General features: G+C 50.6%; 1 protein-coding gene across 6 annotated transcripts in view; it reads right to left on the minus strand.

Annotated features, from left to right (window-relative positions):
* MTSS1 (MTSS I-BAR domain containing 1) overlaps positions 1-25,206 on the minus strand; it is a 167,724-nt gene that overhangs the window by 4,015 nt on the left and 138,503 nt on the right. For 3 of the 6 annotated variants that reach the window (XM_007456054.1, XM_007456053.1, XM_007456052.1), the window contains 7 exons: positions 12,879-13,036; positions 11,568-11,675; positions 10,198-10,295; positions 7,620-7,839; positions 2,556-2,750; positions 1,118-1,291; positions 608-770 (listed from right to left, as the gene is read on the minus strand). In XM_007456054.1, coding sequence (XP_007456116.1) covers positions 608-770; positions 1,118-1,291; positions 2,556-2,750; positions 7,620-7,839; positions 10,198-10,295; positions 11,568-11,675; positions 12,879-13,036 — 1,116 coding nt within the window. Of the gene's footprint in view, positions 1-607; positions 771-1,117; positions 1,292-2,555; positions 2,751-3,581; positions 3,702-7,619; positions 7,840-10,197; positions 10,296-11,567; positions 11,676-12,878; positions 13,037-25,206 lie in introns of all 6 variants that reach the window. The other 3 variants (XM_007456051.1, XM_007456056.1, XM_007456055.1) reach the window with 2 other exon arrangements.

Below are 25,206 nucleotides of genomic sequence, written 5' to 3' on the forward strand. Positions count from 1 at the left end.
GGTGGCACGTTGGCCACGTGCAGAGAGCTCGACACCAACAAGAGTCGGGGGGTGGGGAGGAGAGGCCGCGCGTGTGCGCGCGTGTGCGCGCGTGTGTGTGTGTGCGCGCGCGCGCGCTGGGGAGGGCGGTGAGGGAGGCAAGTTCATAGAGAATTTGGCTGGAGTTTGGGCTTCAGACTCTGACAGACCTTCGACTCAAACTCCAGCTCTGCTGCTTATTGTGTGAACTTGGGCCTCAGTCTCCATGTATATAAAATGGGGATAAACAGACTTATGACATAAACGATTGTGAAGAATTAATGGGAAAATAAAGTGCTTGGTACAAAGTGCCAAACACAAATGATGTTATCATTAACAGCATCTGTCTGCCTTCAAATTGGGACATCCCTGTAACCCTGATGGTGAGAAACAAACCAAGTTGTGAAATCTGGCCACTTTGCTGCATGGCAGTGACGCGACAACTACAGACGAGCCCTCCAGAGCATTCCAAGATGCTCTACTGTGGCTGGATGGACTCCCGCACGTCTGCCTCCTCCCAGCGGGGAGGGCCCCCTTCCTCACCTGGCACTGCTCAGGAAGCCCGGCTGGAAAGCTCAGGCTCTCCTACCTTGGGAGGGGATGGTGTCCTCAGAGCAGCAGGGGGTGGTGGTCTGGGTGCTGTAGCCGCTGGAGCACTGAAGCGAGTCCCGGCTGCTCCTCTGGGTGTCAAGCTGGAGGCCCCGAGACAGGGCCAGGGCCAGTTCCTCACAAGCCTCCATCTCCTCTCCAGGCTGCAGATGGGAGGAGAGAGACAGATGAGCCACCGGGGCCGCAAGTCCCGGTACCCCCAGAGCCTTTCTGCACTCTTCGTCCAGTGGGGGCCTCAACAGGACTCCTATTCTGCTCCCGTGACCGCCACTGTCTGTGGGCCCAGGGGGGCTGCCAACTTGCTTGGACCCTACCCAGGCTCTAGAAAGTTCTAGAGTCTAATTCCCATACAAGGCCTTCCCTGGGGGCCTTCTAAACGCTGTAGCAGGGAGTAGGGGAAAGGGGCTCGGATCCCTCCAGTTGCTGGCCAGCACGTGGCCCCTGCCAGGTCTCGAGGGGCCCAGCCAGCTGTAGAGAACAAGAGCGTCACCCTGGTGGCGGCCGACACGGTCATGCTCCGCGGCCTCTGAGCCTCCTCGGCAGCGGTGGGCATGCCTCCCGCTGCGACGGGGCCTCCACCGCTGGGGTCTGGCTCTCGCTTGTCTTTGCGGCGCTGAAGGGTGTTCACCAGAGGCTGATCGTAAGGTCCTGGCTTGGCCCAGTCCTAAGTGGAACAAGTGTGGTCAGGTGCCAGGGCCTCTGCCTCCACCGGGAGGCCACAGAAGCCTCCAGAGAGCTGCCCGCCCACAGAAGGTAGCTGGTCCCCTTGGGGGAAGCTCAGGCTGGGACAGGCCAGCAGCCCCTCCTCTGCCCTCACCCGGCACTAGAGGAAGGGAGCAGAAAATCCTCTGGGGGTCCCCTGGGTACCTGCCCTTTCCTCACATCCGCCCAAAGACTGAAAACCCACAACAACGGGGCAGGTAGCCTGAGGGAGACTCTGAGTTACAGCCATCAAACAACTGACCACCTGCCTATGGTGTCTGAAGGCATCGGCCAGTGGAGAGCACATCCCCAGGGACCAGGCCCTCCCTTCCCATGTCTGGGGACCCCGCTGGGGCCTAGCGGCTCAAATTACCTCACTCGCCTGGAGTGGCCACCAGGGAGCACTAAAGGGACTTCAGCCACTCTCCCTGAGGCTGAACCTCACTTCCGGGAAACCACCCCAAAGGGCGCTTCAGGATGTGCTCTCTGAGGTCCTCACAGAGGAAGCAAGGCCCCTGGGCCAGAAGAAAGATTCTGAGGGGTCCGCACCACTTGTGAGGGAGGCAGTCAAGGCCTGCTCCTAGATGGCGGGCCGTCTAGGGGCCTACTATTCAAGTTAGGGACCCCCTCTCCAAATAAAGGTAGAATATCCTCCTGGCATTAATCAGACTTGCTAGGAAGTAATATAAAAACTTTTCGTTTTTATATTAAAGCAAACATGTTTTAAGACTAAAAATAAAGTCTGCAGGTACTTTTAAGATAAAACATAAGCCAAACCATATTTTGGGGCATGGTTCTGTTACCATGGCCCAGTAAGGGTTCAAGGGAACAGTCTGGGGAACATGGCCGCGGAGGAGTCCCTCCCTGATAACAGTGACACCTTCAGGAAACCCCCAGGAGGGCAGAACTTGGACTTACAACTTGGGAGCTACTTCCCTGCAATGCTGCATCTGGGTCTACTGGGGTCTAACGGGGGTTAACCGGTGTCTCCTAAAGGGAGCTCCTCCAATCTCAGCTCCGTGTGGACATTCCCGTCTCAGTGCTGCCTGCTGCTTTCCGGTTCTCCCCAGTGGGAATTTACTTAGGGAGGAGGTGTTATGGGGAAGAAGGCAGAGTGTGAGAGGAAAGGGGTGGGGTGGGGTGAGAATCGTGGGGCAGCAGGGGGGTGAGCACAGAGGCAATGAGGGACGGGGGAGAGGGCGAGAGGAGGGCGGAGAGACACAAACCTTCCAGCTAGGGATCTGAGATGACGGGAACATGCCGGGCCCAATGGTGTAATAATGAGCGTAGTCTGGAAGGTGGACAGAGGTGGCCCGAGGGAGCAGGCGAGAGGCGGGCAGGCAATGAGGGAAAAGGCTCGCCCCTACGGGCCCCACGTGGGGCTCGCTTGATAAACTATAGTGAGAAAACCCGTTAGACAACTGGAAACAAACAAAAAAAGGGAGGAAAAAAGGAAAAAAATTAATATAAGAGGATGAGTGTGGAGATACAAGATGGCATTGACATTCAAGGGACGGGGGAGATCTGAATATTTGCAAATAAAACAAACATCAGGGCTCTGCCACTCATGGATGGTCCAGGATGCGAGGGAAAAGCGCTAGCTACGGTGCAAACAATGCCCGCATATTTGACACCAAGTATTCAGTTGGGGAAATATTTTATCTACATTTTAGAATAGTTTGGAAATGATCCGTGTCCCTAATGTGTGGTGCTCTCAATGGTTTTCGATTATTTCACTAATAATTTCACAGTGACGGTGATTCGCTCATCTCATTGTGCAAATTTTAAAATTCAAAAGCGTCAACTGAAAGCTGTTCATTCCAGGTTTCCAAAATCATCACTGTTCAGGAGATTCCAAATCAGGGTGAAGGGTGGGGTGATTGCAACTAAAAGGCAGGAAAGCACACAGCCTCTGACGCAGTGAAGTGTCACATCCAAGGGCACGGTGAAGAGGAGGCCATGGTGGGTGGGGTGCAGGGGAGGGGAAGGGGGGAAGACGGATGACCATCCATGTCCTGGGAAGAAGCCTTCACACCTCCGAGTTCCCCATACCCCTTCCTCTCCCTCTGGACGACCGCAGAGTCATTGCTCAGGGCCAGGCACCCATTCCGGAAAAAGCCCTCAGTCCTGTCCCTCCCTCTGGCCCCAAGAGAGGCCACGCTTGGTGGAGATTTTGAGTTTCCAGGTTCCTGCGGCTGTGCGGGGAGCAGCTGGCAGGGGATGGGGGAGAGGCTGGGACCCCAGCCGGTCACCTTCTCTGTGGACGCCCAGGCGCCCATGGTGGAGCCTGAGCTGACTGAGGTAGGCGAGCTGCACTCGCTCACGGACTGGCAGGTTTCCGAGGCTTCAGAGGAGGCCGAGCTGGACGAGTTCTGCAGCCAGGGAGGGGCCACACACCACCGAAAAAGGACGGTCATAAAAAATAAAAAGATGGGGTGGGGCAGGAGGGGAGAAGGGCACGCACGGAGAGACAGACATGCATACAGAAGAGGGAAGGATGAGAGAAGCAGAGGGTTAGGGTTATTTTTTCCCCCAAAGCTGTACCAACACAGAGGCCTCCAAGCCCTGGAAAGGAAGCATGAGACCCAGCGAGCCCCAGACCTGCCGGACTGCAAGGCCCCCAGAACCCCGCCATCTGTGTGTGTGCCTGGCACAGGGGAGTGTGGTTAAGGCGCTGGACTCCCTGCGTTCTCTAGGGCCTTTCTTCCTGTGCCATGCCATGACTTTTACATCTCTCAGGTGTCCAGGCATTATTGCAAGAGGATTCCCAACTTGGGTTTTTGCTCCATGTCTGCCTAGAATGGCTCTAATTCCTGGACTCTCTTCCTTCGTCCCATGCAACCTCTGGATGTGGGTGGCTTCCAGCTATGAAGCTGCATCTTCACAAGACATGATTTTAGGTCCTTCTGCCTGGGGAGTGATTCTGAGGTTTGAGGCAGTGAATTCCAGTGGTTAGGGCAATGTTTCCAGTGGCCGCATAGAGAGAGATGAAGCATCCTGGCGAGCTCTGGGACATCACGGAAAGGAGGGAGGTCTGGCTTGCGAAAACGTCTCTTTAGCCTGATTTTATTAACCCTCCAGTCCCTACCAGTCTCCCGGTGTCGGCCAGGGAAACCGCCTTCGGCAGAGGCAGAGACTGCCTGTTAGCTCACCACTACATCGCGACGTTCTGGTCCTGTCCTGGCATGTGGCAGGTGTTTTAAAAGTGCTGAATGGGTGAGTGACAATGACCATCTCTTCCATGTAACTGGGTCCCCCAGGATAGTGCTTTGGGCCCACCCAGGTATCTGCTTTAAGTTTTCTTCACTGTTAACTGCAATCTCATCCCATTTGTATAAGGAAGTCTGCGCCTTCTCTACTAGTTCCCTGGAAGTGTCCCTGTATTCACTGGCAAGGAGGCCAGATCCATGTTTCTGTCCACCCCTTTCACCCGCCAAAGAAAGGTTCCTACGAAAGGACAGATCCTTAGCCTCCCATCCTGTACGAGCAAGGAGCTGAAAAGGCGTTCCACAATGCCTGCAGCCCCGAGGAGCCCAAGCAAGGCCAGGCCCCGTGGCGGAGGTTCTGGCCACTTCCCCAGCTCGGTGTCTGGTTAGCCATCCAGGACCTGAAGTCTGAAGGTTCAGATTGAAGTCTTTTTTCTGCCACTTCCCAGTCAAGGAACCATGGGCTTAATCTCTCTAAACCTCAATTTATTTTTCATCTTCAGAATAGAGATTAATAATATCTATCAGATGAAGATTAAATGAGATCTTGTGTGTGTGTACCTCTGTATATAGTGCTTAATCAACTATAAGTAAAAATCAGTTATCACTGTAATTTACCAGGACTATTTATTTTGGTTCCTGTAACTAAAATATGTTCAATTTGAAAAAAGAACCAGTAAATCACCCCAGGACTGCAGGTTCGTATTTTCTTTCGACTTCTACTCAATTTTTTCCTGAAGAACTCCTTGCCTTGATGGAGTGAACGGTTCTAGGCAGGAGCCTAGCTGCACATGTGGTCCGTGACTCCTGGGCACACACGGCACAATTTGAAAAGAGCAGAGTGGAGGAAAACGGGAGAATTCTGAACACATCCTGCCACGTGGCATCCATTTGCATCCGTGTACCTGAGGGATCACCCCCTTGCGGACGTTTGCTTCCTTCCTCCACCCAAATTAAGGTAACTCTACTTCCTCCAGGAGATTGTACCCTCTGGCCTGTGTGATGTGTACAATTTCCTTAAATTGCCCCTGTGCCTTAGAAGCAGCTGTAATGCCTTTTTAAAAAACTAGAATTCTCAATTAAATTTTGCAGTATCCCTGAGTTTATTAAAACTACCCTGGGGCTTCCCTGGTGGCGCAGTGGTTGAGAGTCCGCCTGCTGATGCAGGGGACACGGGGTCGTGCCCCGGGCCGGGAGGATCCCACATGCCGCGGAGCGGCTGGGCCTGTGAGACATGGCCGCTGAGCCTGCGCGTCTGGAGCCTGTGCTCCGCAACGGGAGAGGCCACAACAGTGAGAGGCCCGCGTACCGGGGGAAAAAAAAAAAAAAAAAAAAAAAAAAAAAAAAAAAAATCCCCTGGAGTTGCTAGTCAAGCATATCTTGGGTACCGGCTTTCAGATTTCAGTAAATCCCAACAAGCTGCCTTCCGCTTCCCTCGACATTACTGAAGACAGAAAGCCCGCTTCATTCAGCCTGATCCACACATGCACAGCAAGGCTGGAACACACAGCTTCTTTTTTTTAGAAAGCAGTGTCAGTGCACAATACTTTGTTAATGTGTCAGTTGTTAAAAACACACACAGAATGACGCTGCACATTAGAAAAGCCTTTGAGGAACTGCAAATCCCTGCTCCCCCTCTGACCACTCTCACTCCCTACTTGCAAGACATGCAGGTGTTGTTTAGCGCCACACATAGTGGGGACGGACAGGGGACAGGTGGTGACCCCTCAGAGACTGAGCCAAAGCACCCCAAGCACATCAGGACTTAAAGCTGCAGCTCCTGGCTCCAAGCGTTTCCATTCGAAACTGAGTGTCGGCCCCAGGAAGACAGACAGAGGCCACAGTCCCCGGGGACGGCTGTAAAATGTCAAAAGGAGCACCGGGCTGAGCAGCTCTGGGTTCACCAATGTCAGCCACGTCAGGCGAGTGACCTAGGCTCCCAAAACACCTCAGATGCTTCTTCTATGTAGAGTGATCCCCAGCACACTCTGCCAGGGGCACCTTATGGCCAGGGCGGTGCAGAAAGGGTGCTGGACCAGTTGCCAGAAACCCTGGTTCCACATCCTCAACCTGCAGGTCACATAACTGTGCAACTCGGGCAAATTGCGTTACATCTCTGAGCCTCCGTTTCCACAACAACACAGGGGTAACAACACTCTGCGTGGTTGTTGGCAGGACTACACAGTTAACACAGGCAGAAGCTCCTAGGGTGGTGCCTGGCACACAGGAGATATTTGGTGACTGTCAGGCAAATTGGATACCTGGATGAACAAGACAAGCACGTGACCTTCTGAATCCCAAGGATCTTGAACCAAAGGCTGTGGTCAGCCTCAAAATGTACACGACGGGCTCGGAGCCACCATGCTCCCCAGAGGATGGTGCTGAGAGGCACCCTGGAGGTTCACGTTTCCCGGTGTCTATAGGTCAGGTCGTGCTGCTTACTAATCTAGAGGCCAACCCACTGGCACAAAAAGAGGACAGAGGGGAGCAGGTGAAGGGTGTTCCAATGCCCAGCTCCTGCCTTCTGTTCTGGCTGGACCCATTGGGCTGGGCGCCTAGCGCCATCTAACCCAACTGTGGTCAGAGACTCAACACCTCCCCTTCTCCCAGGAGCAAGGTGCCAACAGAACTACCTGCATGGGCTCTGAAGATGCTTTCTCATTCTCAACACAAATTGATAAAGGGAAGCTGAGAGTGCCAGGGCAGGTCTCCAAGGCACTGTTCAGTGACAGAATCTCCGCCCCCATTGGCAAATGCCCATTAATTACTACATCATGCTAAGCCGGGCACTTACAGGGATGCCAGGGAGTGGCCAAACCTCTTTGAGTCTGTGTACGTGTGAAAACTCCCCAAATCAATGCAGTGACTCAACCATCACCGGCATAATGATCGTAAGCTTCAACCCCCCACTTACGGTATCTCTCCCTTTAGGAGAGCAGCTCCTCTAGAGATGAGAAATTAAACCAGAGGTTTCCCGTCAGAAGACAGGGGTCTGTCCAAGCCCAGGTCCCTCTCTGGTTCCAGCCACTGAGGGTGGTCCAGACCCCAGGTGCTGCGGCTGCTCCAGGAGCCAAGGACCCTTACCTGGTTGGGGGCCTCCGGCGGCATGGGGGATGGTGACTTGGACTGGAAGGCGTCCTGGGAGATGAACCCTGAGTCATGGGAGGACACGCTGGACAGCCTCACAGGCGCCTGCTGGGCCAGGCTGGAGCCGCGGTAGCGGTAGTGGGAGCTGGGCGAGTGCGAGTGGGAGCCGTGGGAACCGCTGGACCGCGAGTCGCTGCTGTTGACACTGTTCAGGCTGCTGCGGGGGCAGCGGGGGAAGGGGGACAGACGACACGGGATGACAGGGGAGAACGACATCATGCAATCAGCCCCCGGCCCCAAGAAGCAGTGCAAACGGCGAGCCATGTTTTCTAAACACCCAATCATTAAGCTAGTAAACAAAAGTGTTTTCCTGTGAGCAAGTGGGGGGGAACACCAGTCACAGAGACTCAGTTCTCCGACGGCACAACGAGGCGTCCTTAGGATGGAGGCCCGTGATTCTAAAGCTCTGCTCTGTCACCTGCCACCAAAGCCTGGGGACCCGATGTCCGCGGCATGAAAAGGGCTCATCTCATCTGCTCGCAACAACTGTGACCCTGAAGCCAAAACGGCTAAGGCTTCAGCATGACCGGGTTGGAACACCCAAGTGTCTCCTTTCGATGGACCATCTGGGTCCAGGAGACCAAAGTCAACCCGGCCAACCATCACTCGGCACCCAGAGACTCCTCAAGGAGTCTCCCATACAGAATATCAGCAAATCGACTCTCTTTGTGTCCATATGTTTTACATTTTATTTACAAAGTTGGTGCTTCAGTGAATGGCTTGACCCTGAACACAGGTGTTTCTCTGTTAAAACATCTGTGGGCCCGGCAAACAGAACACCAGGCAAGAGGCAGGCAGCTTTCAGGGACTAAAGGTCATCAATCTAAGCTGTTTGCTTCCAGGATGGAACAGTAAACAGGATTTCAGAAAATGACACATGCCCTCTGGTGTTCTGTCTGCGTTCCATTTCCAGTCGTAAGAGATAGGTCCTACACTCTGTCTAATCACTCAGATTACGAAACCCAGAAAACTGGACAAAGTCTTGTGGTCCAAACAAGCAGAGATGACATACAAGAGCAGCTGTAGAACCATCAGAAGGCGTGCAATAAACAACCCAGCCTGGGATTAGAATGTTTGTGGTTTCCGCTCCTAAACCCGCAAGAGATTCTTGTCAAATTTTGCAAACTCGGACAGGTAATAAGGTAGTCTAGGGCTGTGTGACTGTTCTATACCAGAATTACCTGTTCCAACAGATATAGGGGAGTGTGCTGGAGGGAAATCACTGGGCACATTTGCCAGGGATAATTATCATGATTTTTTGCTTTTCCCCCAGTCAGCCAGAAGAGGGCATCTGGAGACTGACAACAAAGCTCATTGCAATTCCACTGCAGCAAGCTCAGAACTGGTGCTGTCCATGTGACATGATTTTCTATTGAAACTAAAACTGTAGAAAGAAAAGATACTCATGCAGCTTTGTTTTATACTAATCGAGATAAAGTTTTCTTGGTTACCAAACAAAAAACATCCTCAGTTAAAAAACTTAAGTAGATGTGTCATACACACGAACACACACACACAGCGCACAAAGGATGACAAGAAACCAACACCTTCAGGTTGCTGAACGTCAGGATAAGCATCTTAAATCTGAACTTCCTGCTCCGTGTACACTGCACAAGCTCAAATATGAAATGAAACACACGCACACATGTGTAGAGATATTACCAGACACAGATTCGGCAGATCCATCCTGCTCTTTACTCTCAATGCTAATTCACAGGAAGTGGAAATTCATTTGGCTTTGAAAAGTCAAAGAAAAAGATTAGCAGGTGAAGTGTACCAAGAAAGGAATGATGCACGAGGATGTTTCCACCCTCTCACGGGAAGAGAATAAACTTGGCAGTCAGCAAGCCAAGAATGGTGCTGAAGAGAAACCTGCCAGAAAACAGCGTTGCCAATGGCAGAACTATTCCAATGGATTCTCACTCTGAGTCACTAGGTAATGCTAGTGCTTAACAGAGCAGTGATGGGAGTGGTGGGAGTGGTGAACAGATCAAGAACTCTATTCACTTTATGAAGCCCTGAGACCAAAATTGGGGGGCAAATGAGGGCATGAGCCACTGTTACTGCCTTCACTTGTTCTGGCGACAGCAAGATGAGTCTGCACAAGAATCAACCTCTGTTTGCCCTTTCTTTAGGCCCGTGTGCTTCTTACTCTGCTAAACAGGAAGATCCAATGTGAATTCGTAAGATGGGAAAATCCGTACAACGTACACTGAGTGAGAAAGCTATGGCCATTGGTCTAAGACCTGATGGGATTTTCCTTATGACCCAAAACTAATCCGGAGACTAAAGAGTGAGACCCAAATCATGATGGGATCTGGGATTTTCCTTATGACCCCAAACTAATCCGGAGACTAAAGAGTGAGACCCAAATCATGATGGGATCCTTTCACCTGATCACCATTTCCTGTTTCCAATGAGCCATCCTGGAGCTCAAGACTGACTCTAATGCTCACATTAGCATAAAGAAAAATGCTGTGTCCCTAAAGCAGTGGCCCAGCCCGGCCTCACTTACCTGCAGACACTTGATTTGCGGGACATGGTGGTGCTGGGGGAAGAGGGTGGAGTCTGGTACGACCAACTGTAATCAGAACCTTTCAAGTCCAAAATCACCTAAGGGGACAGAGCCAGGAGGGTAAGCAAGGTGTTGAGAAGCGAAACGTTATCTGTCCAATCTTAACAGCCATCATAACGTCGAAATTCTGCCATCATCGAGGAGTGGGGATCAAAGAAAAACATGTTAAGATTTTTTTTTTTAAATTAAAGAATCATAGTACCAATCCATCAACGTCACAATCCTTTTTCTGAGACAAGCAAAAATATAATTAATGTGGAGAGGGGAGGAAAACCATGACATATCCGTCAAAAAAGAAAGAGAAAGATTTACAGTTAGTTACATTAACAATTTATAAGAGCCACTTACACCCAAGGTTAGAATTTGTAGGGTTTTTGCTTACACCACCACATAGACAATAATGGTTTCAGGATGTGCTGATCTTATTACATCTTAGCTACCTGATATTCAGTGGTCACTTGTGCCCTGTTTGACCCTTAAAACCTGACAGAATCAAGAGAAACCAATTCTTTCACAATTACTTCTACATCTGTCTCCCTCGCTTGACAAAGAGCCGTTTGAGTATAAGGTCTACCTTCCATTCATACAGTACGTGCTCAATAAATGTCTACTTACTGAGTGAATGCCTGCAGGCTACAGTCTGATAAACACAATTTCATAGGATGGAAAATATAAGCTCCCAAATTTGTCTCCCTAGTTGGCTCCCAAGGCAGTGATAACAATTTTATACAAAAGGCAAAGGCCAGCACGTGATTCATCACCTGTTCCTCCAAATATGTCTCTTCCCACTGGATACAGTGTTAATGTCACATGAACCAAATGAATCAACATTTAAAAAGTCACCTTTTTCATAAGATAAGAGAAATCCTCATGCACTACTTACTGAGAATGGGAGAAATTCAGTGAGAATGATTCACAATGATGACCAAGATATACCACTGTCATGTCCCTAGCAGAGTTTATTTCTAGAGGGTTGGTGAACACATGGTTAAGAGCATGGGCTCTGGAAATGGACAGCTTGGTTTAAATCCCAGTTCTACCAGTAACTACCTGATTAGGTGACTTTATCTCTCAGTGCCTCAAGGTCCTCTGTAAAATGGGGATAATAGTAGAGGAAGTCTATGTAAAGAGCTTAGAGCAGAGCCTGGTACACAGTAGGTGCTGTATAATGACTAAGGAAGATGATTACTATGCTTCACAGTGTAAAACATGAATGTCATTTAAAATGAGATATTGCCGCAAGGAACCCTCAGGGCCTTGAACCTTTGTCTCTTTGGCTTTCTCTCCCATGCTTACCCCTTGACTCCTACCTGTTCACTTGAAGAGGGCAGTTTGTGAGGGTCCATGGTCAGGCTTTTCAGATCTTCTGATATGGTCTGCAGGTGAGTTATCTCCCCTAGCATTGAGATTTCTTCTTCCTGAAAGTAATTCACAACCTGTTATGAGTGATTCACTTTATCATCTTGATCCAACTGTTTTTATTAGGGACACTATCTAACACTTTCAGCTTTTCAGAAAAGGCATGCAGGGACTGATGCATCTTTGCTGAAGCCATTACCAGCCCTTTTGTGGAGGAAGTGGAGAGGAAAACGAAACCAGCCATAATCATGGAGAGACTTGTGCACCTGGGACAGGGGTGAACGAGCCACAGCCAACACGTGGGCCTTCCTCGAAGTGTCTGGGGGCTGGCGGGCCTGCTAGGGTGGTCCGCCTGTGTGTCCACACGGGATCCCGCAGCACAGCCCCTCTGCAGGCCACGACCCGCCCTCCCCACCCCCGAAGTCACTCGGCTTCAGTGGATGGCAACTATTTGGAGATATTTTGGTCCAAATCTGATAGCCTTTTGTGACAGCACATGTGTGTTCACTGGAGGTTAACTTCCCCCTTCTTTCTTGTTTCTTCCACCAACATAATCAATGGCAAGTGAGGCAGGAACGGGGGACTATGGAAGAAACAGTCATTCATGTTACCAATGCACCAAGCTGCAGCTGTGGGACCAGGGAAGCACAAATCAGGGAAAAGTGCTACGCTCAGGGGAAGAACTCAGATTTGGGCATCTTGCTAGGGCTGAGCAAAGGGAGTTGGGGCACTTCTACCAGCTTCAAGAACACCTACAGCGTAAGTTTTCAAGGCATGCAGCCGATTTACTTAAAAAATATGTCTGCAATGATTCACTGCGGCTTTTCCCATAGTAACCTCACAGTCACTCCTTGGCATTCAGCTTGGTCAGTGGGTCTCAAAATCAGCTGGAGGACTTGTTTAAAACCCAGATGACTGGGTCCTCACCCCCAGAGTTGTGGATTCAGTAGGGCTGGGTTGGGCCTGAGCATGTACGTTTCTAACCAGTTCCCAGGTGCTGCGGCTGGCCTGGGGACCACACTCTGAGAACCACTCTGCAGGGCCTTCTTGACTCGGGGAGAAAAAGTTAAGTGGAACCATCAGTGCTTAGAACACAGAGTGGGCCGTGCAGCCATCAGCAACTTGCAGACAACTATTCACCCATAAAGATGACTCCACCATCATGATTCCTGACACACCGCAGCTTAATGCCTCCAGGATAAATAAGGAGGCTCTCCTCCAAACTGCCAGTTTATGCCTTCTGGAACTTTCCACTAACTCACAATCACGGGCCGCAGCATAGAGATGAACGTGCAGAACCGGCCACGTTCTTCGATCAAAGCCTTCCGGACTGCCTGCTTTTCTGTTTCTTCCAACAGGAGATACTTATCGTTGACGTCTTGGAGCGCACTGTCCAACTGGGGCTGGATGTCACCTCGCCCTGCAAACGAAACAAAGCCCCAAGCTTGGCATGCTGACACACCAGCTCCTGGAACCAATGCCCTCCTCCCTCAGGTCCTTGCTGGAGTAGAAACCACAATTTTCCAGGACTTTAAAAAAGTATGTATTTATACCCAGAAAGGATTTAAAGAAGCTGTTTTTCTAGGACCAGCCACTTCCAATTTCCAATGCCCAAAGAGCATATTTATCCTGGTTTATTCATGACAAGTAGAATTTCCTGGGGTAACTCGTTCTGACCTGCATTCTGCAGAGGCTAAGGGATGAACAAGGTGAGGGCCTACGGATGTTGCCAAAAACGGGCACAAGCTGGCTTTGTTGGGTCATCCTCAATGAAAGAGTCTCTGTTTAGACAGAAGTTTCTGTCCCGGAATACAAAGGTGGCAGGCATCAGCTCTCTCGGCTCTGGGGGGCCCCTGGGACGCCCTGGCAGTTACTTTAATTCCCTAGTGGAGAGTCCTGAATGCCCTTCCTGTAGAACAAGGCCCGCAGCAGAAGGACCTGCAGTCAGGTCTCTGCTGGCGGAGGACTGAAGGGGGCCTGGGTGCTGAGCCTGGCCCATGCCTGGGAGTCAGCTGGCCCTGTCCACACAGCCCAGTTACGCAGAGGCACCCATTTCTAGACTTGTCGACAACTCTAGAACTTGGTGAGGCAACTATCTTTATGAAGTTGTATTTGAATGCAGCCACGCCCATTCATTTACAGGTTGTCTATACCCCCTCTCGTCACAACTGCCGAGTAAAGTTGTTGTGACACAGACTGTCTGGACCCTGGACTGAGAAGATTTACAATCTGGCCTTTTACAGAAGTCTGTATAAACATGGGCAAATAGGCACTGTGTCAGAGGGCATGGCTACTGTAAACGTGATCTGGGGTCAAGAAGGGGACTGTCCCCGAGACCAGCTCCTGAGCTTCCACACTGGGCTCCCATGCTCACCTACCACCTGAACCAGAGGAAGAATTTCTAAACTCCTTCAGGACGGAGGCTTGGACTCTCCGAGTCCACCCCCAGTGAAATGCCACCTGTGTATACAAGTACTCAATAGGTGTTTAATAGGTGTATACAATAAGTACTCAATAGACGCTTTAAACAGAATATTGGAGTGGAGGGACAGTAGGGGTTATCCAAGCAAACCTGCTCCCAGTTCAGAGGAGGTGGAGGCTTAGAGAAGGGGAGGGGCTGTCCAGGGCCATTCAGAGGGGCAGGCAGAGTCAGGACAGAGCCCATACTGCCTGACCCTCTGACGCTGGACCCCTCCTCCTCCTCCGCCAGCTGCCTCAAGCCGAGGGACTGGATTCCACTCGCCTCCTGGGAAGAGGCCTGACGGGTCACCACGTACCCCTTCTTAAGAATGCGAATGCCATAGAGCAGGAGTCCCCAACCCCTGGCCTGTCCGAGGCCTGTGAGGAACTGAGCTGCACAGCAGGAGGTGAGCGGTGGGCAAGCGAGGAAAGCTTCGTGTGCCGCTCCCCACTGCTCCCCGTCGCTCCCCATCGCTCCCCACCCCTCCCCACCTCTCCCCATTGCTCCCCACCACTCCCCGTCACCCCCCGTCGCTCCCCACCCCTCCCCGTTGTGCCCCATTGCTAGCATCACCGCCTGAACCTCCCTCCCCAGCCCCTGTCCATGGAAAAATTGTCTTCCACGAAACCAGTCCCTGGTGCCAAAAAGGTTGGGGAGCGCTGCCGTAGAGAAGACTAAATGCAATGTGTTATTTGGTTTGAAAAAGTAGAGGGTCAGGGAAAACTGCCTCGTATGTAGGAATATATTCTGTATTTTCTCACAAGCAGATGAGAAAGCTTCATTTGGAAACAGAGGCAGTCAGGCGTCAAGAACATCCAACTAGCAAAAGTCACTGGATTTTTGGCAGGGGTTAAGTCCTAAGTTAGCACAAAAGGGGACTATCATGGGCAGTCAAAGGCCACCCTCGAAACCGCCTTAGATGGCATTCAAGTATAGTCCGTGCTCCGTATGTGGAGCCCTCACTAGTCAGGTGAGCACAATGTATGCTGGGTACAGCAATACACAGTGTTTAATTCCACGCTGGAGGGATTTTATCTAACGATTACATTACGTGAGAATTTGCTCTGAGAAGTTTCGCTGTACTTTCAAGGTGACCCACTCACCCATTCCTCCACTCAGTCATCGGTCACCATCTCCCATCCTACCGCCCCCCCCCCCCGAATACAAAGGTGGCAGGCATCAGCTCTCTCGGCTCTGGGGGGCCCCTGGGACGCCCTGGCAGTTACTTTAATTCCCTAGTGGAGAGTCCTGAATGCCCTTCCTGTAGAACAAGGCCCGCAGCAGAAGGACCTGCAGTCAGGTCTCTGCTGGCGGAGGACTGAAGGGGGCCTGGGTGCTGAGCCTGGCCCATGCCTGGGAGTCAGCTGGCCCTGTCCACACAGCCCAGTTACGCAGAGGCACCCATTTCTAGACTTGTCGACAACTCTAGAACTTGGTGAGGCAACTATCTTTATGAAGTTGTATTTGAATGCAGCCACGCCCATTCATTTACAGGTTGTCTATACCCCCTCTCGTCACAACTGCCGAGTAAAGTTGTTGTGACACAGACTGTCTGGACCCTGGACTGAGAAGATTTACAATCTGGCCTTTTACAGAAGTCTGTATAAACATGGGCAAATAGGCACTGTGTCAGAGGGCATGGCTACTGTAAACGTGATCTGGGGTCAAGAAGGGGACTGTCCCCGAGACCAGCTCCTGAGCTTCCACACTGGGCTCCCATGCTCACCTACCACCTGAACCAGAGGAAGAATTTCTAAACTCCTTCAGGACGGAGGCTTGGACTCTCCGAGTCCACCCCCAGTGAAATGCCACCTGTGTATACAAGTACTCAATAGGTGTTTAATAGGTGTATACAATAAGTACTCAATAGACGCTTTAAACAGAATATTGGAGTGGAGGGACAGTAGGGGTTATCCAAGCAAACCTGCTCCCAGTTCAGAGGAGGTGGAGGCTTAGAGAAGGGGAGGGGCTGTCCAGGGCCATTCAGAGGGGCAGGCAGAGTCAGGACAGAGCCCATACTGCCTGACCCTCTGACGCTGGACCCCTCCTCCTCCTCCGCCAGCTGCCTCAAGCCGAGGGACTGGATTCCACTCGCCTCCTGGGAAGAGGCCTGACGGGTCACCACGTACCCCTTCTTAAGAATGCGAATGCCATAGAGCAGGAGTCCCCAACCCCTGGCCTGTCCGAGGCCTGTGAGGAACTGAGCTGCACAGCAGGAGGTGAGCGGTGGGCAAGCGAGGAAAGCTTCGTGTGCCGCTCCCCACTGCTCCCCGTCGCTCCCCATCGCTCCCCACCCCTCCCCACCTCTCCCCATTGCTCCCCACCACTCCCCGTCACCCCCCGTCGCTCCCCACCCCTCCCCGTTGTGCCCCATTGCTAGCATCACCGCCTGAACCTCCCTCCCCAGCCCCTGTCCATGGAAAAATTGTCTTCCACGAAACCAGTCCCTGGTGCCAAAAAGGTTGGGGAGCGCTGCCGTAGAGAAGACTAAATGCAATGTGTTATTTGGTTTGAAAAAGTAGAGGGTCAGGGAAAACTGCCTCGTATGTAGGAATATATTCTGTATTTTCTCACAAGCAGATGAGAAAGCTTCATTTGGAAACAGAGGCAGTCAGGCGTCAAGAACATCCAACTAGCAAAAGTCACTGGATTTTTGGCAGGGGTTAAGTCCTAAGTTAGCACAAAAGGGGACTATCATGGGCAGTCAAAGGCCACCCTCGAAACCGCCTTAGATGGCATTCAAGTATAGTCCGTGCTCCGTATGTGGAGCCCTCACTAGTCAGGTGAGCACAATGTATGCTGGGTACAGCAATACACAGTGTTTAATTCCACGCTGGAGGGATTTTATCTAACGATTACATTACGTGAGAATTTGCTCTGAGAAGTTTCGCTGTACTTTCAAGGTGACCCACTCACCCATTCCTCCACTCAGTCATCGGTCACCATCTCCCATCCTACCGCCCCCCCCCCCATAATTCTACCAGTTTTTCCAGTTTCTCTACCATGGTCACTGTTTCCATTCCTTCCGCCAGGATGCCAGAGAGCCACCCTCACACATTCCCTGGCCCCTGAGTCACAGGTTTCCCAAGTTTTTAGTGGACAAGACACTTGTCAAAGCATCCTCCCATTCTCCCAGGGGACTTGCAGGGAAGCAAGGGCTCCCTCTTGACACAGGCCTCATGGAGGGTGGGCGGGTGGGTGCACCTCCAGCCCCATGAGATTGGGAGTTTTCTCTATATTTTTTTTTGGCCACGCGGCACGCTGCCGTCAGGGATCTTAGTTCCCCAATCAGGGATCGAACCCAGGCCCTCAGCAGTGAAAGCATGGAGCCCTGACCACTGGACCACCAGGGAATTCCCCAGCATTTTAAAATAGAGGAAACTCTGGGAATTCCCTGGAGGTCCAGTGGTCAGGGCTCCATGCTTTCACCGCGGAGGGCCTGGGTTTCGATCCCTGGTCGGGGATCTAACATCCCGCAAGCCTTGCGGCATGGCCAAAAAAAAATTTCTTTTTAAATAAATAAAATGCTGATTTGTGCAGATGAATCCACATACACCGAATGTGTACATGATACAAGTCCTCTGGTAATGAAACTCCCTGTGTCTCTGCAACCTGCCAAACAGCCTGGCCAACCCCGGGCCCTGCAGGTGAGGCCACACGGTTGCGGCTACTCCAGAGGCCTCCTCGTAAGCCTCTCAGCCTCTCCAAGGATGCTCCAACTAAGGAACCACGGAGGGCTGCAGACCAAGTCAGCATGTTCTTAACTCCAGAGGAGGGAGGTTTGATGATGGTAGCAATTTCTTTCAATACCAACTTATAAGAAATTGGAGAGGTATCTTTACGTCCTTTCACAAGTTATAAGGCACACACCTATCTGTAATTAATGACACTGACTTTTAAAAATACACTGACATAGGAAAGCAAAGTGACTAGACCCAAGTGTTACCTAATCTGGTAAATATAAGCTTAAATTATTCTATGATTAGTCAAGTTATTTTCAATGTGTATTATAACTAAAGGACTTCCAAATTGTAGTATTCTAAAATAAGTATAATCTATAAAGACTGCTATAATTATAGTGAGTACATTTCCATGTGGGATATATCATAACCTAAAAACACAATGTTTATTTCTTAAATTCACTAACACAACATGTAATTATATTTATTAAAAAACTCCTGTGGGGCTTCCCTGGTGGCGCAGTGGTTGAGAGTCTGCCTGCCGATGCAGGGGACACGGGTTCGTGTCTGGTCCAGGAAGATCCCACATGCCGCGGAGCGGCTGGGCCCGTGAGCCATGGCCGCTGAGCCTGCGCGTCCGGAGCCTGTGCTCCGCAACGGGAGAGGCCACAACAGTGAGAGGCCCACGTACTGCAAAAAAAAAAAAAAAAAAAAAAAAAAAACTACTGTGGAAGAAATTATTCCATGTCCCTGTTGGATGTACTGGTTTTAAGATACAGTCATCTTTCTAGATCCACAAATTCAGAGTTGTACTGGCACTGACTTAATATACAAAAACCTGTTCATTTCCCTCCCATCAGCAATGCGAGGAGAGCCACTGCCGATGACCTCAGTACAGGTCCTGGCCATGCCAGCTCCCACATGGACTTGACTCTGTCACCTATTTCACCTCTGTTACTGCCACCCTCACTGTGCCACCTTGATCTCTCACCTGGACAGCTCCATCAGCCCCTAACAGGCCACCCTGATTGCACTGAGACCAGCTCGCCCAGAACAGCCCCAAATTCCTTTCAAAATGCAAATCTTATCACTTTTCAGTAGCTCCCATTGCTTTCAAGAAAAGTCTAATGTCCTTAACATGGCCTGTCCTGCAAGGCATGCGTGGGTCAACTTCTTAGACCACCCTCTGCCTTTCCTCCTCCCCTCCTCTGTCCACTTCCCAGGCACTTCTCCAGGGTCTGGCTCCATACCTACACATCCACTCTCCCTCCCCACCTCTCTAGCACCTGTTCATCCTGCAGGTCCCGGTTCTTCACGAAAGCCCTCCTTGAACTCTTTCACCAGACTAAGTTCTCTTGCTTGATTCTCTGAAGTTCCTTATACACAGCCTTCACGACACTCCTCCCAATTCTAATTTTATCTTTATTTCTCCAGTTCTTTGATTGATGGCAGTCTCCCCTACTGATCAGGAAGCCCCACGAGGACAGAAAACACAAATATTTTTTGCTCAGTGCGGTATCTTCTCTGTCAGCACACCTGCTTGTAAGGCAGGTACTCAAATATTTGCGAATGAATGAGGCACTGATACAATAGCCTGATCTGAGTTTGCTCACTGGCCCAACCATCATGCCCTTAAATGGCCTAACAATGGAAAATGAGCAAATTCCAGGGCTGTCCATCAGCCAAAAGAAGAGAGGAGGTGCCTTAAACAGGCTTTCCAGACAAAATTCCTGAGCAAAACATTGCTTGTGACCTTTTCTGGAAAATCTAAGTCAACTCAGTCTCGAGAATTTTTTTTCCCCTGCTGGTTTCCAGGTCTTGGTTGGATTCATGATGGAGAATTCTGCTCAACAACAGCCAGCAGCCCCTTACTCCCTGCACAGGGGAAGTCATATGATTATTCTCTTTACAAAAAATGCTTCTGGGGCAAAGCACTATTAATGGGCACCATGTCATGGGCCAAAGCAGCACCCCTAAAGGAGAAAAGATTTGATTTTTTTTTTTTAAGGAGATAGAGGTCACAAAGCATTCTGGAATGAAATCAAGATCCCATATTTTCCTAACATTTACATTTTAATTTTCCTTAATCTACATACACATAAACGTTCAACGCAGGAATTAACACCCCCATTTGGCAGAGAGGGAAACTGAGACTGAGGGAACCAGGGTGGCTTGCAAGTCCCTGAGCCAGGAATGGGCACAGACAGATGCAACCCTCCGTCTTTCTCATTCAGAAGCCCACATTCTTTGTAGCTTCATGCTCACAGCAAACATAAACCCTGGGAACAAGGCTGAAGGGGCTAAATGTTCTACACAGTAACAGCCTGATCAAAAAGCCAGTCAAGTGATTAGCGTTATCTGGAACCTCCCAGCCTCTTCCTACACACACTGCAGCCCATACCTGAGCCTCATGGCTGAACCAAGCCAGACGCAGGTAAAGGGCTTTTCAACGGGCAAGAACCAACCCAAGACACACTGGGCCAAGCTCACAGTCAGGAACATATCTGAAGTCCTCTTTTCCCCCAGACAGATGTATGGAGAAGCCATTGGAACCCCACAAAATGACTTCCATCTGCCCCTGACACACTCATGCAAATACCGTATTTCATCTGAAGACGCCCACTTTTTCACGTTTATACCTTACAAATTAAGATGTCTTACAGTCAGTGGGGATGTCATCGTGTAATCGGCATTGTTTTTTCTTTTTTCATCATTCAGAAAATAATAGTGGACTTCCCTGGTGGCGCAGTGGTTGAGAGTCCGCCTGCCGATGCAAGGGACACGGGTTCTTACCCCGGTCCGGGAAGATCCCACATGCCGCGGAGTGGCTGGGCCCGTGAGCCATGGCCGCTGAGCCTGCGCGTCCGGAGTCTGTGCTCCGCAATGGGAGAGGCCACAACAGTGAGAAGCCCGCGGACCGCAAAAAAAAAAAAAAAAAAAAAAAAAAAGAAAAAGAAAAAAGAAAGTAATAGTGCATCTTACAACTGATGGCATCTGAAGTCAATGGAATACGGGATATAAATACTGAAACCTGGGGGTATAGTTTCAGAAACAGACACGCAAGGTGATGCTGGAGATTAGAATTTGGAGTGAAAAATTCTCTTTTTCCACCAAAAGGTAGCTATCCTTATTATCGCTACATATATCATCTTCCACTCTTAATATCCTGCAGTGGTTTTTGATCGATTCCCCAAAGCAAAGCCAATCAGAAATCAAGAGAGATTTGATCAGATAAGATTGGAAGCTTTTGGACTTAACCATTTTCTTTTTTTTTTTCTTTTGACTTAAACATTTTCAAACAAACTCAATTTCTGTTATTCTTTCAACAGGCTGTGCCTCAGTTTCCACTCATCTGTTAAATATAAAAAACAGTACCGGGTTCACATGGTTGTTGTAAGACCAACCAAATGGACTCATTCACTAGAGCATTCAGCACAACGGCCAGCAGGTGGTCAGCGCTCAGGAAGTGGCAGGTGCCGTCGGCAGTCGCGCAGCATCTCTGAAGTCCTCCTTCTAACCCGGGGCACCGCAGCAGGGGACAGCATGCCTCCGTAACGATAAAATGCGACAAAAACTCTGAAGCGGCGAGCTCCAGTGAATCCATCAGCGTGCCTGGTGAGGGCACAGAAGCTCTGTGCCCACCGCGGCCCCACCTTGCATCCTACGGAGCTCTTCACCTGGACGCTCACTGGTTTCCTTTATAGTAAGTCAGCAGCTCTAAGTACCGTGCTTTCCTGAGTTCTGTGAGTCCTTATAACAAATTGTCAACCCTGAGGCGGTTCACGTGAGAGCCTAAATTTGAGATGGGCCGGGCGGAAGGGTGGGTAGCCTGCGGACCCCACTTGTGGCTGGTGAATCTTGAAGAGGAGGAAGTCTTGTGGGACTGAGTCCTTAGCTAAGCCAACTCCGGTAGTTAGTATCTGAACTGATGTGACTTGCAGGACACCCTGTTGGTGTCAGAGGACTGATGTTAGAACATAAAGGCCTCCGCCATCCTGGGGACGGCTTGAGGGCAGAGGCTCCTTCTGCTTCCGTGACTGCCAAGGGGGTGTAGCCCAGAGGAGGCACTTTATATTTACTTCCTGAATGAGCGAAGATGCTCGCTTGCCTCACATGGCTCCTCTGCGGCAGTCACTGGGAATGTATGAATGAAAGAGAGGCGCCGGAAGTGAAGCAGTAAACCCCCCGAAAACTGTGAATGGCTTGCAACTCAAGAAAGGCAGGACTACACCCCCAGTCCTGCACCCGCACCACCGGCTCAGCGTTCTCGGGGTAAATCAAAACCACACTGTGCAAGGAATCGATATTTCAAGCACGTCGTCCTTTTTGTCCTCCGGCAAAATTAACACGGAGAAAAGCACTGGGCTCCTGCTGGGCGCTCTCCCTGCCCCCTCCCCCCCACTGTAAATACATCTTCCCAGCTTCTAAATCCATAGGGAAGCCAAGCGCTCCAAACCTTGACAACAGTCTCGTCATGCACAGGGACGTTTCAGGGCATCTGTTTCCGCTCCCGCAATGAGCCATCTGCAGCCAGAGTCACAAGCAAGCCACCTGATGAGCTGCGTCGGGGCGAGGCTTTCCCAGAGACCAGCTCTGTGAAGGAAGGGAGCTCGTAGCTCTGGGCCTTGGGGGGATCTGTTTGGTCTGTTTTTACCTAGAATTCCCTGGTGTGAATTATGACGAATGTCCCCTAGCCTCCGAGGACTACATGCTTTCATCTCAAAATGCAACAGTCCCTTTCAGGAACTTCTTGGGTTACATTCCAACATCTCTATTGACTGCAGTTAGGTACAGTGTTCCAGATGCCACCCGGGGTCTAAAAAGTAAAGTTTGACCACTGCTGCTTGTACTAAGATAGGAGTCGGGCTGCCCCTTCGTTATGCTTTCCCCCATCGGCCCGTTAGCACAGGCTGGCAGGGTCGGCTGCATCACCCACTGACCTCTCCCTTCTCTCTCCTTGCTCTGCTGACTGCTTTACCTGGCATTTCTAGGGCCAGAACCTTCTGTCAGGCTGTGGTTCTCTAACACTGACTCATTAAAAAGTCCATTTCACACAGGTTGCCCCATTTAGTAAAACTGTACCCATTCAATTATTTCCTGCATAATTAAATGTGTGCACTCCTGTAACACCTTTCCCAAGCCTACATGAAGCAGTGACTCAATAACCTTCCCTGCTATGTTACGCCACAAGGCTACATACAAGTGGTCAAGCAACCCCTGGAGGTCTAAGTGATCACCCGTCTGCATTTACAGTCACCCCCTTGACCTCAGAAGGAACTTTTCCAGCTTTAGTTCCAATACAGAACAGTCATTGGTTTGGGCTCAAAGTACCCTTTTCCCAATCGCACTGGTGTGGCAATCCATCCCCCTCCAGGGATGCCCACTGGAGGTGAGTGGGAAGTGGGGAAGACGCCTGGAATCATGGACCAGCTCTTTTCACCACCTCACGTCAGCATTCAGAAAGGACTGTTATTTTCGGTTGTCCCTTTGCAGACAACTGACACGCATCACGGGGAGATGGTCGGAGAAAACATCCAGAGGAGATTTCTGGGGGTCGCTGCCTTCTTCCAGGGCTGGGTCTTGCAACCTAGATCACCGGCAATACAGAGAGGGCCACCCGTGGCTCCATGCTGACTCCAGGGGCCCAGGAGGTCCTGGGGGCATGACAATTCCTGACCACTCCTGGAGGCATGCCCACGACAGATGGGGTTAACCGCTGAGAGGGTCTTTTCGTGCAGACGCCACACCACCTTCCGAGCAGTCTGCTGCTTCTCCGCCTCCCCTAATTCGGCAGTGGGAACGGAGCAAAGAAGCCTCTGCACTGTGCCAGGCGAGAAAGTCAGCTGACCCGTGAACAGATAACCCAGACTTCAGATTTGTAGGTGGGAGTTCCCTCCGGGCAGGAGGGCTCCCAGGGCTACTCCTTTTCAAAACCCAAAGGGGGAGTGGATGGAGGTGGCTGAGACATACTCAGTTTTCACCACTGAGGCAGGGAGAAGTGATCCACTCGTTGACTGCAGTTTCTGGGGCATCCTGAGAATGGTTTTTGCCAGTTTTGTAAGCACAGAAGAAATGGGTGAGGAAATGCAAACATTCACCCTGATGCAGCCAGGGGCCGCGGAAACCACTGCGCCAGTGAGAAGGATTCAGCACTGCACAGGCTTTTTGCTTTCTCCGCATGGAAGAAAAGAAGGGTGATGGCTGGAGAAGTTGAGTCCATTATGGGGTCTGATCAGAAATGGGGCCGAGTGATAGAACCATCTGGAGGCAGGTAGCTGAAGCTGACACAGGGTGTCACTGTGGTTCTCAGTCCACCCAAGGTGGAACTGGCAGTCTCCCCAAAAGCTGACTTGGGGTATCACCTACACTCCCCCTCTGCAGCATGGTCACTTTTCCCACGGTTCTGGTGCTCCCGTCTCAATGGTAAGGGCTCGCACTGTCCCCTCTACCTTGAGCAGCCCTCGTCCCATTCTCCGCCAGCTGACCCCTCCTTCATCTTCCTCATCACCCACCCACACCAAGTGTGCATGGGTTCCTTGTGCCTTGCCCAGCTGCTACACCTTCCCCTTATACTCATCATGGTGCTGAGCTCACCAGATTAAACTACAGCTGACCCTTGAACAACACGGGTTTGAACACGGGTCCACTTATATATGGATCTTTTTCAATAAATATGGAATCGGCTTCCAAATCCACAGGTTCTGCATTCAACCAACCATGGATCGTGCACTATGTTCACAATCCTTGGTTGAATTCGCAGATGCGGAACCGTGGACATGGAGGGCGGACTATAGGACTTGAGCATCGCATAGTCTGAGGCAGGTCCTGGAACCAATGCCCCTTGGATACCGAGGAACAACTATAATTGGTTTCCTTCCGCTAGAGTCTCAATTCCTGGAGGGAGCAGTGTATCCTTGGCTCAGTACACTTTATTGAGTTGTAAACTTCTCCCCTGTGGAGGCCCCCAGTCACTGCTTATGCAAGACTCAAGGTAAATACTTCTAACTGACGGAGGGGAAGTTCTGTACATACGTATTATTTTCTTCTTTTGTTAAACCAAGACATTTTAACTACCATGAAACTTGGTTAAAATACAGATCTCCAGGTTCAAACATGATTTAAAACTTGTAAACTAAAATTTATGAGGGCTTCAAGCCACACAGCTTTCTGAAGTTTTTACGCCCAAGTTCACTGCTATAATCATATGCCACTGTGGCTTAGCCCTGTGAACGGGCCCCTGCAAGACAGAGAACTAGAGGGGGCTGCAGAGATTCTCCCTAAGATGAGCAGAATCTAAGACACAAAAGGCTGCATGGTTCCTTTACTCATCCCTAATCCTACTGTCCGTCACTTAAAACAAATAGCATGCCCCATTTACTCCACAGACTCATGCCAGGCTTTCAAGCAAAGGTTCTAGTAAAACTCTGAGTCCTCAAATAGGCCACATAT

This window comes from Lipotes vexillifer, unplaced genomic scaffold, assembly GCF_000442215.2.
Source record: "Lipotes vexillifer unplaced genomic scaffold, Lipotes_vexillifer_v1.1 scaffold84, whole genome shotgun sequence".
NCBI lineage: Eukaryota > Metazoa > Chordata > Mammalia > Artiodactyla > Lipotidae > Lipotes > Lipotes vexillifer.